Raw genomic sequence first — 15877 nt, forward strand, 5'->3', positions numbered from 1 at the left:
ATCAATATATTTATATGAACACGAGTGTTATTACCCGAGTCTGCAGTTTCACTCAGGATATATGGATAGTTTTAGGGTCCTTAAGCTTATAATGTTTTGGTTTTTATGGAGCGCAACTTTGCTGTTTTGGTTTCCTCTCACGGCTCATATCCGCCTCATTTACAGCCACAGCAGGTCGGTGTTAATGTACCTGTTCAGAGGCAAACGGCCCACAATGCTAGTAAATAGGTTGAGAGAAGAGCCAGATATAGAACCTATGGGAATAAACAAGATACAAGACCCAAACGGGGCTAAAAGGAGAGCACTGGTCCAAAAATCCTCCGGTGGCCAAACGCATGACTTCAGATGTTGCTCCTTGTTTAAATATGTAGATGTGTTCACAGCTTGTTGCACTGCCACCAAATTATGCAGGTTAAAGTGGAACACTCCACACATCAAGGTCTGCTAACAGGTCTTGGAGAGTACAAGGCCTTTAGTGGCTCCTCATCGCTGCTTGAGGATATGAGCTCAAGGTTAATGTTACTATAGAACAACACACTGGAATCCCTCACCATTCTATTGGCATTGTGGGTAACCTAGGTACAAGGTGTTGATGGGGAAGACGAATGCAAGAAGAAAGTCAATCCATTAACTGGTTATGTGTTTATTTATGAGCAGATTCAATGGATATCAGACCTTTTTTGGTCTGTTTTTACTCGCAAGGACCAAACCATCAATGAGATGTGTTTTAAAGGTTTATTGACGATAATGGAAATGCATGGGATTCTTGAAATTTAGTTTTTGCTGTGAAGTCTCATTGGAGTAGGAATCCGCTGTAGGTTTATACAGAAACCAGCCAACAGGGGGCAATCAGGAAACTTTGGCTCCCCTTTTGGTGAGCAGTCATGTTGTCCATCTTTATACACAGTAGATTTTTACAGTATAGATTTTTCTTGCTGCACTTTAGCCCATTAGGTTCTTCCAAAGCTTCTCTGTTGCCTGTGAGTGTTTTGTTGAATTCAGCCCTTTCAGATTATTGTGTGCAATAGTCCACTATTCATGCACTGTACCTGGAATATGCTCGTCTGTTTGGGAACATTTCTGTTTTCCTTCAGCAACACAATTTGAGGTCCAACTCTGTTTTCAGACAAGCAATATTGAAAAAGATGGAGCTCGGCAATGGTGAAGTGCCCTAATTGCTACATTGGCTATGACAGCCATGCTCTTTTCTTTCATCACTAACACACATCTCTGTCCTTGCACTCATCTCTCCTCTTCAACGTTCTGTCCCGTTACAATGGGGGAAGGAGAAGGGCCGACCTCACCTGGATTATTTTTTTTCTCCTGTCAGAAATACTGTCACTCACGTTGAAGCACATTTAATTATTTCTTCAATGTCCCCTACTTTCACTCACCCTGACCCCGCTGTAAAAGCTGGAGGTCACATATTTATTTTAAATAGTTTCTCTTTGCAACAGTGATGGCACAAAAGAAATAAAACCCAGGTTATTTATTACAACATAAAACATGTAGTTTCAGGAAAATGAAACCATGGCAGGATGGACCATATTGAATTTTTCAACATGGTGCTCAATTCAAGCCATTGTCTCTCTCTGTCTCCCCGGGGACCTGCGCTGTTGCGTGTTGCATTTAAGCACACAGGTCAATAAAGGTAATTGATAAGCTCTCATAACGATATATAGTGATGAATGACGGACATTTCTGCCGCAATAAATCAAACTCGCTCCGGAACCATAAACAGATGGTTGTATCCCCCACCTAATGGGGATAAGCATAAACTCATTCCCCGTAGTCAATGCCATGCAGTGTCACAGGCGGACATCTATACGGCGGCGTTATTGGTCCATCACTTACACTTTATGAGCACCTAGAGCTGGAGCAGGGACGGTGGAGCATCTCGGGCGGCCTGGTCATAGATTATTGGCAAGTCCATCGATCCGGCCGAGGAGCTGATGGAAACATGGCATCAATCTTCTTTAAGTTAGGTCCTTGAGATTCAAATCATAAAAGATGCTTTATATCACAAAACATCACCTAAAATCATGTAATTCTTCCCATAACTATTTCCTAAAGGTAAACAAGTGATAGCAGTAATATTAATATATTAAGTTTTTATTATGAATCCAACCAAAATGTATTTATTGCAAATAGAATTACATTTTTCTAAACTGTATTAATTTTCCAAAAGATTTAGTTGTTTAAATGATGAATTATATAATTTGCTGTCTTTGATTTTAAATGACATTCTATTCATTTGCTTTGTCTTCTCGTCTGTTTTTATTTGTCCTCTTTGTGAAGCACTTTGTGAAGGCTGTTTTGAAAGGTGCTATATCATTAAAGGATTATTATTTCTCTTGAAGTTTTCCTTCTGGATGAAAAAGTACTTTTCCTTCCTCAAAACAAATACTCATATTTCAAAAAAAGCATTAGTGGACATTTGAAAAAAATGCTACCCCCTGGTGGTGAAATATAAGACAATGCTGTAGAAAAACACAGATCTTTAATGTAAAAAAAAAAAAAGACATTGCAATTTTAGTAGTGACAAATAAACAAGTAAACAAAGTTAAGTCACAAAGGATATCTTCACTGTATCCAACACACTGACAGTCACAACAGATATTTACAACATTTCATCCCTTATTGTACAAAATACATTCACCGGTGCAAAACAATAACTGAATTATAGTAATAAAACAAATACTTTGGCATCAGGAGAGAACTTGTAGCTTATTCACATGTTCAATAGTAGTTTTTCTGCATTGTAAACGCTAATGTATGGCAGCTAAACAGTGACCAAGTTAACATGGATAGCCTTTTTTTTTAATTACCTTAACCTGAAAAAAGGTCATACTCGTGGTAAACGATAATCAAATTAAGACGGGTAGAATATTGCAACTTTAGTTATGTAGACACGTAGCTGCTTAATCACATTATCACGTCACAGCATTTTGCTACATCAACATACGACCTGGGTGTAATCAAGAAGGACAAATGAGGAGGATAAGCTTCTGCAAAATTAGAAAGAAAGCACTGAAAGTGGTAAACTGTAACATCGTACGATTTCAGGTTGGTGTTTTCAAATTGGCAGAATAACGGACGTGTATTTGAAAAGTGGACGTAATGATGTGAGTCAACATGTAAATTGGAATAATATGAATAGAATATTCTATTAACGCCATAATTGAAAAAACATCAGGATAAGGTCAACAGTCTGAATATTGGCGGCCATGTTAAAGTGGTCACTGTGTTGCAGAATTTCCATCATATCTGAGTGTCTGGTTGACACAACAATAGTCTGAGGTGACTAATTAATCAGCAGCAATGTTCTTTAAACATTCTTGTTTAAAACATGATGAAATGTAAAAAAAGTTCATTTCAAAAAAGCAAACGACAAACTTATGTGGTGTCACGTGACGCGACATAACAAAACTGACAACTTATTTCTTTGCCTCCCAGGTTAAGGCAACTTCTGTAACATATAAAATAACAAAGAATAGACCAAATGTTTACTTGAGCAAACAGTACTCTGATGAAGGTTTCAAGAAATGCAGAACAATCCCAGAAGGAGTGGTTTCTGAAGGCTGAAAGTGGTCCAGTGCATCTTCTGTCCAGTTCTCATACGGTTTGTCTCTTTTTAATAAGAGTGCTTCACAATGTTTAATAAATTCTCCAATATGGAAAGTCAAGAGCTACTCTCGCACCTTCAGTCGAGAGCCAAAGGCACAGAGGATCTCAAGTGGTCAGTAAAATATAAAAACATGCACACATTTGCAGTAAAGTTTAGAGCGACTGCTAGATTTAGTATTTAGCTACAAACTGGCCTACACTACATAAACAGTCGATTTCAGGCATTTACATCACGCTCTTATCCAGAGCAACAGTCTCAGACAACTTCAGCTGCCTCTTTAGTTGGTTTCCATCCACTTGTTTTTATGAAAAGTTTCGATTTGAGCATAAAAACAATCCTGGGTGGAAAACGAAAATTCTTGAAATATCGGTAAATGTGTATTGCTAAAAAGAAAATGCGACAAAGTCCATTGGAAACAATCTTTGCAGATAAATCAAGACATACATGGAGTATGTGGCTTCAAGGTTCAATGAGGTTTCTGCTGCACTGACGAGACAAAGAAAGTGCCGGCAAACAAGAACTTCAAATATTTAAGTAGACTAACGTTCCTCCAATTCATTGATGAAAGAAATTACTGGAGAATTAGCGCCCCCCAGTGTTTATATGAATGAACCAACTTCTAATATTTGCATATGTTGGACATTTAGCTATAAAGAAACTCTACTCATTCCACAGAATCAAAAGGTAGAAAAGTACATCCATGATTTTTTTTGAACCAGTGCCAGTTCAAGCTTTAGTGGCTGTGATTTTGTACATCAGTCAGAAGACGTGCTGTTCAAAGCAGGAGAGCTTCAATCAGTTTGGGGGGAGTTCAATTTCCTCCACAAGGACATAAGGAAGGATGTTCAGCCACAAAAAGACATTTTCCTTATCTTGGTGGCTGAGCTTGTTAAAAAAATCCTATTGGCTTCTGTCCCGTCTTGTCTTTCATTTTTTTTGTCACCGTCCACGTGGAGCCTTCCTGTTGGTGTTTGCCAGGCTCTGTGCCAGTGTCTTTGTGAAGAGTGCGTAGGATTTACCACAGTACGTGTGGGTCGTCTTCAACAGCTCCTCTTCTAGAGGATCCAGCAAAGACGTCACCGGGTCGGCGCCAAACGGAAACTGTGACGACAAAAACAAGTCGGTGGTTAGATTTGACCTTGTGTGGTGTTTTCAGATGGCTGCAGCTTGGTTGAAAACTCACATGAACGAACTTTCACAAAGACTTAAAATGTACAGATGATAGATTTCATGAAGGAACATGACGGGTCCACAAAAGTGAAGCCAAAACCTCGAAATGGTTGCAGTATAGATCATAAACCTTCATGTTAGATGGGACAAGGACCAAAAAAAACAGTCAAACTACACATTAATGGAGTGAAACCTTATGATTGAAAGCCGACACTGACCCTTGATGGATAATGCGTGTGTATTGGGGGGACGTTGATACCACAGATCCACCAAATTACATCACTAGTGCAAGATGGCATCACCCGTATCTGAGATATTTTGGATTCATTTTTGTACAGTGGGAGAAAGTGGAGATGTGAAGTCTTCATCCTGGCAGAGGAGCTACGTCTTCATCAGTTCTCTTTTGAAAACCTCCACACTCTAAATGCCCTTAATTTGTTGCCGTTTTTTGCCCAACCTAACCTCTACTCTTTGGAAAAGTTCCTCATCGATGTGAGCAGCCTCCAGTTTGCTCTCTCTATCCCAGTCAGTCCTTCTCTTTCTTGAGCTGATCGCCCACCTCCTTTACAAAAGGCTACTTTCACCTTGAAGGCTGTGCTGTTTTCAAGACCTTTTCTTTTTGGATTGTCAGCTGTCCTCGAGTGTCTGCACAGCCTCCAGTGTTTTGGCCTCAGCTAACTCTTGGGAGCATGCTGGTGGTTTCACGCTTCTTCCATTTCACAATTATTGAGGCTAGTCTGCTCCTGGGAACACTAAAAACTTGAGAAATATAAGAAATGGTTTTATATCCTTACCCTGATCTATATTGTCAAGGTCTAAAGAGAATTCCTTCCCGTCCCTTGATTGGTTTTTGTACCGACGTGTGTCAGTTCAAATTGCCACAGTTTTTAATACACCTCACGGACAAGTACAGCAAACACGATGCACCAGAAAACTATTTAGAGTCCCATTTATAAAAAAATTAAAAAAAGTGTTTGTAGATTGAGAGATTTGGAAAGGAGACTTAAGTTTTAGATTTAATAAATTTGGAAAAAATAACCACCAAAAGTGTGGTTATGGGGGATCCAGGGAAGACTGATGGGCTATAACCCCATTTAGTGCCAGTGTTGTTATTCTAAATAACTACATATTACTTTTACTAAAAGACACTGGACATTCCATAAAAATGCAAAACAAAATCTTGAAAAGGAGACGATATACAGTTTTTGACGTGGTAAAACCGAGTTGTACTGATCTGAATTTTAAAAAGATAGAATGATATGAGAAAGATTTGTGTGCATCCATCTGGTCTCGTGATTCCAGGTAAGATGTATCCTCCCCTATCCCCTTCCTGTTTCTTAGGAAAGCTGGACAATGAATGGCGGTAGCCTAAAGGTAGTAGTTGTATTCTTGGAAACTTAAAATGAGCATCTGAAGTCCCAAACCAGAGTCAAAACTCCCCCGAGGACGCCTCTTGACCCCCTGCTGTTCCGGCGGAATCGATCAGATTCCCTCTGTAACTCGGCAAACTGCAGCTCTGGGCAGCATTTGGCCTTGGAAGATGTCTTCCCGTGGATACATTAAAAAATAAAACCTGTGAGGCCCGCTGGACTCTTGGACGGAGCTCCACATCTAATCTGATCGGTCAGCCGGGTAAAACATAAAAAAAGGCGTCCACATTGTTGTTGCAGTCGGTTTTATGCTATGGGCTTAACGTCCAGTGATAACTGGGGATTACGGGCGAAATTTGATGTCTTCCCAATAATGAAGGAGCCTTTACAATGCTCCGAGGAAATCAAAGAGGAATTACCATTTTTTTTTAATACCGGCTCATTTGCTTGCGGTTTGGTCCCTGATATTGGGTCACAAAGAGAATGTTTTTATGAGAGTGGACACACACGCACGCACCCGCCGGTCATAAAGTTGCATTTACAGTTGCTGTATTGATTTTGTGCGGCTGATGGGGGGGCTGTTGATGTGCAGACTCCCGACTCTGGATGTACCATCGGCTGTAAAATTTAACTGCCGCTTCCCGGGCTCCGCGTTTCGCAGCGGAGGGAGGAGAAGGTGCTTTTATGACGGACAGACTGCTGCGGTCTGTTTGAGACGGGCGGGCAGACGGACAGGGAGGAGCACCGCTGTTTCTGTTCCATTTCCTTTGTGTGAGGATGAAGAGCGCGGACAATGATTTTACATTCGTCAACACTTAATTGAGGATGAATTAGCCTCATTTTAAAGCTACTAATTTTAACTATACATAAATGTGGCAGAAAAACAGCTTGTGAATTGATTTCTCCCAAAAGTCTATATCTCAGTCTGTGTCTTCTTTGTGTTTGGCTCCTCTTTTTCATTCTGAGTTAGTCGTATTCATTTTAGTTTTTTTCCCTTTATGTATTCTCACGAGGGCTCAATCACACATTTTCTGTATATTTTAACAGGGGGCGGGCAGGAAGAGTTCTGGAAAATTTTGTTTCAGGATGAGGAATTGACCAAGTAAAGAACCAGGAAAACTAAATACACTGATTAACTTTTAGCGTTGAAGTGAAATGTTGTATATCAAATATTGTGTCTTAGCGTCGTCGCGGTAACTGTCAATAGCAACACTGTGCTGTTCCCAGGCTGACAATAACGACCGGTCCTTCCTCGCCTGTGCTCTATATGTGAACAGTGATTCCCACCTCCGAGGCCTCAGCTTTCCAGGAAGTGCTCAAACATTTGCCAGATTCAGTCTTTGCTTTTCACAAGTGCCTGATTTAAGCACAACTCCCTCTCTTTATGACTTTGGTCTTTTGTCTGCTTTCCGTTGAAGTCTTGTACTTCTTAAACTTTGACATTAGATAAGCAGCCATTTAAGAAAATTGAGAAATAAAGAGTATAAAATCTACTTCTTTGCTCTTTTACTTCTGCTGGGCATTTGAAACCGCTTTCCCTGGCCAGTTTCTGAACTTTCCCTCTTTTACTGAGCTGCCAGAGTCATCCCATCCTGTTCGTTATTCACTCCGCATATTCCCTGAGGTTCTGCTGCGCACGCAAAAGCTGAAACGGATGAAATGGTCCGACCCGTGAGATTAAACACGCACAGAATCAATCCATACTCCTCCATCCTCCTGGCAAACCAGACTTAATAACCTATCTATCAAAGTATCAACACCTACCCAGGCTATTAGGGGAAAAACAGTTTTAATGCATGCTATGGTCCTCGTGTTGGGGTTCTACGCTCATCGAGCCAGTGTATCAGGACAGGTGCACGTGTGTCGACTGCCATAATTGATCCTGATCGTATAAAGACTTAACTGCAGGCCATAGATAAGGTATGGATCAGCCTTCGCCGTGATCTATGTCCAATAGTTAGTTAATAGGAAAGCAATGAGATGGCGAACAGTGATGGCTTCATTAAGCAAATGCCCCTCCTGTCGTCGATATCATTACGCTGCTGGTAAACAACACATAAACATCCTCACAGGGGAAATTAGTGCTTGTTACGATCGTCTGCCGGTATTTTTACAGTGTAGAAAACTATCTGCTGTCACCAGCAGTTTAAAGGAGACATTATGATTTTTCAGTCTTTCCCAGACCCTGTAGTGGGTTGTACATGTGTTTTGTGAATGTATACGTTGTGCATGGCTCAAAATCCCAAAGTCTGCAGCAGAGGTACTGACAGAGGAGCTGAATCCGGCTGTGAGTCTCCTTCTGCTGCAGCAATGAACAGAATAAAGAAACTAAAGTGTTTTCTGAACATTGGAGTCTGTAAAGCTTTTTCAAGTAGTGCCCCAAAAACAAGCATAATGAGTCTCTCTTTAAAGTTGTTCAGGGTCGGCACCCAATCCAAAATCTCATCTCATCCCTCGTCGGGGAAAGACACGGAGCAGTGGAGGAGGGCAGGTGGGTCGCCGGGGGTCAGAAAAGGTCGTCTCCCATCAGATGTTGCTCTAAATTACACCTGAGGCACTTTGAAAAGGCTCAACACGTCTTATTTCACCTTTATGTACCTGAGAGCCATTAACGGGCTGACGGAGTTTCTTGCAGTCACTGTTGTTAGTTTGTTTTTTAATGAGAGGGTCTGCAGGGAAAATATAAAGAAGGCGTACGAACTTTAATCCTGAGGAAAGGAAAATAGATGCTCAGAGAAATGTATCTCTTTAGCACCAAAATTAGCAGGTATATGTAGGTTTTTAACCCGCAGGTAAACTCGTGTGCGTTAAACCAGGTGTCATGTTTCCATCACTGCCGATTAAAACCAGTGTCTACTGCAGAGTAACTACAGCTGGGAGTAAATACCGATTGTATCCATTCCCATTACAGACAAAAGCCAGAGGTTAGCGAGTGTTAGTGGGTTTTTCAACCAGTGGAAAAGGGGCTATAGTTCTTATTTTTCCTGTCCGCACCTGATCTGAACCAAATTGCACACACTCATAAATCGCAGTCCCCTAAACACGCCTGATTTGTCATCAAGATCCATGAATTATTCTGAGAAATCATGGAAAATGTTGAAAAGTGCCTAAAATCTCCCACCGACAATAAATGGGATCTTTCCTGACCCACACTGCATCCTTCCATAAAGTATCGTGGAAATCTGTCAGGTAGATTTCACGTAAACCTGCTAACTAACACAAAAACAAACACTGACCTTGGCAGAGGTAATAAAGTATTTTCAGTCAAAAGAGTGAGATCCTCTAATCAAACGATATCAAGCTTCCTTTGCTCTTCCTCTTCAACCATCAATATCTGCCTGTATAACTGCTGCAGGCTGTTAAATCATAAAACTCTGAGACAAAGCCTTTAAAAGCCATAAATACAGAGGAACAGACAATAAAACCTGACTTTTTTTTCCTCCCAGTTAATATTTTAGATTATTGACATTTTGGGTTATCAAATTAGATCAGACGCACTGCGAGTTTCTTTATGTCTTCATTTCGTCTCGGTAATAAAAAGAAATTGATCACCCAGGCCAAGCGGAGGTGCAAGAGCCATCTTTCACGAGGTGTGGACAAAATTTAGTTATTAACGAATTAATGGAAGGTAGTTAATTTAACAACGTCAAATAACATTAAGGGAGATGGATCTGCTCTTTTTTTTTTAACCTTCTTTCATGAGTTCTGTGTTTTACTTCTAAGTTTTCCAGCACATAAATACAACTGTGTCTAATCTGTGCCCTGGCTGAGGGAAATAAGGAGACCTGTGATGCGTATTGAACTCGCGGGGCTTGAGTAACACAAACACGACGGGGTGTGCTCACTTTTCGTATGGCCTCGTACACGGCTCGGAAGGCGGGCTGCTTGTGGTCGTGGTAAACCCCTCGGTTTCCGTGCAGTACGTACACGCCGTCCTCCTCGGCTGAAGCACAGTTGCTGCCATAGATGCAATGATCGGGACGATAATTCCACTTGCACGGAAACTCCAGCAACGTCTCTGCGAATGTAAGTGAACACAAACATCGTAAAGTAACAGATACGATATGCAGATGTCTAACATTACTGTGTACATGTTGACGATATAGTAATATCATAGTAATTCCCCCTTTTAATTGTGGTCTTGTTTATTCTCCTCACCAGGGTTGTGGTGGAAAATGATATTGAGAAGGTCCTGGTCCCCCCAGGTTATGTTCAGTTTGTATTTCTGGAGCAGAGGCATCAGCAGCTCCTCCCAGCGCAGCCCCACAGACGTCATGTCGTTCTGTCAACACACACGAGAATCAACAACAGTCAAAACTGTGTAGGTATTAGTGCGGAGCTTCAGTTTGCAACAGCATCGAATGGATCCGTGGTGGGCAACTGCAGCAGGAGAAGGACATCTAGTGGCCACTTATGGTGGTACACTGATACACTGGGCAAAGTCCCCCCCCCCTCTCAGCCCCTACCTTAAAGAACGTGTTCCTCATCCTGGTCATGTTCATGAGCATGACCCCCGAGTTGATGCCCGTCCTGCCGTAGAAAGGGTGGCGGGCGAAGCGGTTGTACCAGGCGATGCGGGGCTCCTCGTGCTCGGGGGCCATGGCCGCCAACTGGGAGGAATTGAACCGGGGCAGGAACGCCCACAGTCGGTCTACGGGCTGCAGGAAGAGGATGTCCGAGTCCACGTACACGACCGAGTCGATGTCCTTAAGGATCAGCTGCACAAGTGGAGAGTGACACAGACGTTAGTCACTCAGAATATGGAAATAGTGTGGAGGCTCTGCAGTGTTTTGATTGGTGCATTAAATTGGTATGTGCTGCTCAGGGGAATTTTCCTCTTATTTCATGACACTACATTTCACTATAATGTTCCTGAATATATTGAGGCAAAATGTAGCTTTTCATTTATTTACATTTATAGCAAGTATTAATTCATGTCAAAATTCAAATTTGTATTTTTGCAGCCACCATCTCAAATTGTTCACAGAAAACCCAGAATAGAATCAGGTCAGAGTTAAACTGGGGTCTATCTGAAACTCACAGGTAAGAAGAGCCTCTGAGAAGCGCAGGGTTTGAAGAGTTTCTTCCACTCGGCTGCGTTGTCCCTGGGGAAGCTGATGGAGTAAACTGTGTACTTGAACCTGGAGCGAATGAATCCAGGCCACGAAGCCAACTGTGACAAAGACGGGGGTGTTCAATAATGGACATGGTCAACACAAACTCCGGGTCCCCAACACTGTTTTCCAATTTAAAGATTCCAAATGTTTCCTACTCACAGCTTCCATGAAGCTGGTGTGGAGCTGATCTTCAGCAAAGATGTGCAGGTCGAGTTGTCTGATGCTGAAAAGCACAGCGGACTTGATCATGGTGAGGGTCTCCTCCAGCCGCTCACCACAGGCCACCACAGCCAGGTGCATGGGGGGCTCGGGTCGGCTCTGGATGCTGCCGCCGGCCTCCACCTGACCCCGCTGACGCATGACGTACCTGTGAGAGAGAGAGTCGCACAAAAGGATGTTTGACAAATTTCGGGAAAAACACACACGTCCAGTAATTTATTTATGTGTACGTTTTTTATTTGCTTTAGAGATATTTCAAGCACAAGGCCCCTCCGCCTCCAAAAAAAAGTGAAGTTATCAAGTTTTCTGACTTGCACTTTTTTGTAAGGTAATCTGAGTCCTAACTTGTAATCCTGCATTGTGAATATGCAAGCACAGTCTAAACTGAAGGCTTCATCAGGGTGTCTGTCTATTTTTATGTCCCTTGAAACCAAAGGAAACACCATTTTAAGAATAATAAAAAGGTTGTATAACACAAAACCTGCAGTCTAAATATCTTTTTTGGGGGGGAAATAACATGAACCAAATGTCAAGCTACCAGATGACATTTTAATAAATCCTCCAGAGAAATACAAGGACGTGACCTTGATTCTTGAGTCGTTTAAGTACCAAAACTTAACAATCTAGAGAAGTACAACTTTTTTTTTTATTGTGAAGTTAATTTTCAGGTACATTTTCTTCTGCCTTAAATGACTCAAAGTATTGTTTGACTGAATACCACCAACATGTCATTTGAGAAAACAAATACCATCATACTCTGGTCCCATTTATGACCAATTCTTGCTTTCCTCTATCGAATGACTTTTGTTCCTGACCTGTTGGCCAATCAAACAATTAATGGAAACTTAATTAGCTCCTCCCATCAGGCCCTCTCCTAAAACCCTTAGATACATAAACAGTGAGGTGTGAACACCAAACGGTTTATTGGCTTGTGTCAACCAACTTCAAGGTGCATCTACTATATCGTCTTCTTCCTGCCTACCACCAATCATCTACTTGTTATTGTTGTTTTTTATAATGGCCCTTACAAAGTGCTTAACAAATAAGAAAACAAAACATCAAATACAACCAGCAAATTAACACAATAACATGTCAGATCAAAGGCAACACATGTAACACATCATTTGAGAAAGGAAACACAATGATCGCTCAAAACAATCCGAGTAAAAAAACAAAAGTAAGTTTGGGGAGATGGTTTTAAAACGTGACTTGTCTGCAGCCATAGAGAAAGTTGCGGCTGAATGACGTGAACTTCAGTGCAGCAGCGTCACATTCCTGCACATACCCAGCACCGTGCACAGTCCGTACAAACACGCGCGTGTGCACTATTATAAAGTGAAATGCAGTTGTATAGATTTAGTTGTATAGATTTCCACTGGAGACCTTTTAACACGCAGACACACAAACTGTACCAGTGAAGGTTTCGGGGCCCAGTTTGGTCCGCGGCCCCTCGTCTGGCTCCGGGCACCGGGATGAAGCCGCTCTTCGGCCCGGTTCCTGCGACAGATGCGTCCGTGTCCTGAAGCTTATTGTACACGTACAGACCCGAGAAGACGGCGAACACCGTGCACAGCGTCAGTGCGCGACCGTAGCGCCGCATGATGGAGTTTAAAGACGCAACTCGGGACGACAGTCATGACACAGAAACTCACCACTCATAATAAACGTGAGAAGTGGTGAGGCACTTCCGGTTACAGTTTAGAAAATAAAAGTCGTGTTCAGGATTATCAGGTGGAGAAACTACACCCTCTGGTGGTCATGCCTGTCTTTTTTTAAAGGGACAATGCACTCATTATCTACTCACCACTATGCAGGTGGAGGGGTGGGTGGAGTGTTTGAGTCCACAAAACACTTCTGGAGTTTCAGGGGTAAACAGCGTTGCAGCCAAATCCAATACAACTGAAGAAACAATGCAATGCAATTCTTGTGTCACAGGTTCCCTTCTAGCCATGCTCCAAAATATTTGAAAAACCACACAAGCAAAAAAATAGAATATAAGAACTAAAATATACATTATAAACTAAAATAAAGTATCTTACTAAATAGAACGAATGAATGAATGTAAGTAATACTGATTAAGTAGTGCAAATATTACTAGGTGCAAAGTTTAAAGGAATGAGAGTCTTATGGCAGATTGGAAGAGTTTAACAGTCTTATGGCCTGGGGGATGAAGCCGTCTCTGAGCATGGTGGTGCGGGCCCGGATGCTGCAGTACCGTCAGCCAGATGGCAGGCAAAACAGTTTATTGATGGGGTGATAGGGGTCTTTAACGATCCTGTTGTCCTTCTTCCTACACTGCTGGGTGTAGAGGTCCTCCATGGATGGCAGCTCCGTCCTGGTGATGTGCTTTAGAGCCTTGCGGTGCAGCTGCCATACCAGGCGGTGATGCAGCCAGTCAGGATACTCTCTATGGTGCACCTATTCTCGAATCCATGTTGGGCCTACGGAGGAATAAAAGCCGTTGTCTGGCCTCTCTTTGTGATGTGGTGCATACTGCTCCTGTGGTGTCACCCATGTGTCCGTAAACCCCGGCTATCAAATTCGCTTCCAAACTAGGTCGTTTTTAGCTTAAATGTCTGTGGCTCCGGAGGATGATAACAGCGGACATTCATTTTTGGGTGAACTATCCCTTTAACCATATTTACTTTAAGCTTTCATTTACCTGTCACCTGTTTGTGGTCCAACGTTTTCTGCAGTATGCTGTGCTACAATGCTACCTTGTTACAATATACAGTAACAATCTAAACACAATGACATAAATTAATGGGGTGGTATGAAAATGCAGTATAAACACAACACAATATTTTACTCACATCAGATTTTTATTGTTTGTGAATTTGCAGTTTATTATGGGTTTGATTCTTAACACTTTTAAAGCTACTTTTTCTTTCCAGAAAGAACGTATTGGGGCTCAAGAGCTACATATAACCATTTTGGGACGTATCATTTTGGGCATGTCAGTTGAAAACCAGCATTTGAATTGGGGAAAAAATATTAATTTGCAGCCACTTGTTCATTTTAAAATAACAGTCTAAACTCAACATTGAAATTAATTCATTCTTAATTCTTAACAAATTCAAACTAACATTCAATATATATATATATATATATATATATATATATATATATATATATATATATATATATATATATATATATATATATATATATATATATATATATATACTTTTGAATGTATAGATTCAGATTTTCCTCCTGTTTGGCCAGAGGTAAGAAAAGTGACTTTTGTGTTACATTTCTGACATTTCATTGAATAAAAATAGTGACGGCAATAATTATTATTTTCTGATTAAAATTTTGGTCCAAAATGACCTTTTGCATCTCTAAGCACCACTTCCCGTGCTTTTACTCTGAAGGCCACCGCAAACTTCCGGCTCCTCCTCTCTTTCTCATTCAAACCGCTTCACTTGACTCTTCATGCAGCTGAGGCAGGAGGTTGAGACCCTCACGTGGGGGGAAGGGTGGGAGCGATAAGCGGTGTTGACCCTCTCCCCCTCCCCCCAAACACTAACCCCCTCACCCCCCAACCTCCAGTCTGTGTCTGCTGCAGCTTTGAATTGGTTTCACCTCCTGAAAAGACCCATTCAGCCTGGCTTTAAGTGACTAGTCTTTATTGAGGTGGCTGCATTGGATAAACAGAGCTGCACGTCAATCGCATTTGCATGTAGTGGGGGGGAAGATGAGGTTATTGACTGATGCAGTGGTTAATTAGTGTGATAACCATACCCTAACTACTCTATGCTTATATACAAGTATGCCATCAAGAGTTCTGATCTAACTACTGCATGGTTAAAAACAAACTTCATATCAATAGTTTTGCATGATGAGCACTCTCTGTTATGTAAACTCTGAACCTGCACGAACACGATCTGAGGAGGCCAACGTTACACAAGTGTTTCGGCATGAAAGAACTGGAAAGATGGAAAGAATCAAGAGCTTTTGGCAGTTAGGGCCCACGTCTGTGTCAATTGGCTGTAAACAAAAACAGTGGAATTTAAACGTCATGCCCTGCCGCCTGCATGCTCTACCCAGGATCCACCCTAACCTGAATGCTTTGGACATTTTCCTGTTGTTGTGAACATGTCCGACCTGGACAATGTCCTGCTGCGTCCTTCAGCTGTGAAAGGACAATATTCTGACCCAGTTTTCATCCCCGAGTTCATGTCTGAAAACGGCTTTAGAGAAGTTAATTCACAATCTGTTTTTGTGCTACTCTAATTTATTGTAAATGTTAAACAAATGATCAAATTGCAGGCTAATTATGTTGGGCAGACGTTAACGATTTAATGTCTGAAAACAGCTTGTGTGTGTGAAAGAAAATCATAAAAATGTGTGCATCAGAAGAGGACATC

At 41.6% G+C, this 15877-nt stretch overlaps 1 protein-coding gene across 2 annotated transcripts; it reads right to left on the reverse strand.

Moving 5' to 3' along the window:
* Positions 1-2480: 2480 nt before the first annotated feature.
* On the reverse strand, positions 2481-13187 carry gxylt1b (glucoside xylosyltransferase 1b). 2 transcript variants are annotated; one of them, XM_034579067.1, is made up of 7 exons: positions 12917-13186; positions 11445-11652; positions 11210-11341; positions 10635-10886; positions 10327-10450; positions 10014-10186; positions 2481-4729 (listed from the first exon to the last, which is right to left on the reverse strand). In XM_034579067.1, the coding sequence occupies exons 1-7, from the start codon at positions 13102-13104 to the stop codon at positions 4568-4570; spliced, it is 1239 nt and encodes a 412-aa protein (XP_034434958.1). In that variant the 5' UTR covers positions 13105-13186; the 3' UTR covers positions 2481-4567. The 2 variants fall into 2 exon arrangements, with proteins under 2 accessions (XP_034434958.1, XP_034434959.1); XM_034579068.1 differs by lacking the exon at positions 2481-4729 and adding an exon at positions 5074-5281 and having other exon boundaries at positions 12917-13187.
* Between the last annotated feature and the right edge of the window lie 2690 nt (positions 13188-15877).

Source organism: Hippoglossus hippoglossus, chromosome 23 (genome assembly GCF_009819705.1).
Source record: "Hippoglossus hippoglossus isolate fHipHip1 chromosome 23, fHipHip1.pri, whole genome shotgun sequence".
NCBI lineage: Eukaryota > Metazoa > Chordata > Actinopteri > Pleuronectiformes > Pleuronectidae > Hippoglossus > Hippoglossus hippoglossus.

Excerpts from the sequence above, each read along its gene's own strand:
- gxylt1b (XM_034579067.1), bottom strand. The coding sequence starts at position 13,104 with ATGCGGCGCTACGGTCGCGCACTGACGCTGTGCACGGTGTTCGCCGTC. Across the intron at positions 11,342-11,444 it reads ACACCAGCTTCATGGAAGCT|TTGGCTTCGTGGCCTGGATT; the intron begins GTGAGTAGGAAA and ends TCTTTGTCACAG. Across the intron at positions 10,187-10,326 it reads CATTTTCCACCACAACCCTG|AGACGTTGCTGGAGTTTCCG; the intron begins GTGAGGAGAATA and ends TTACATTCGCAG.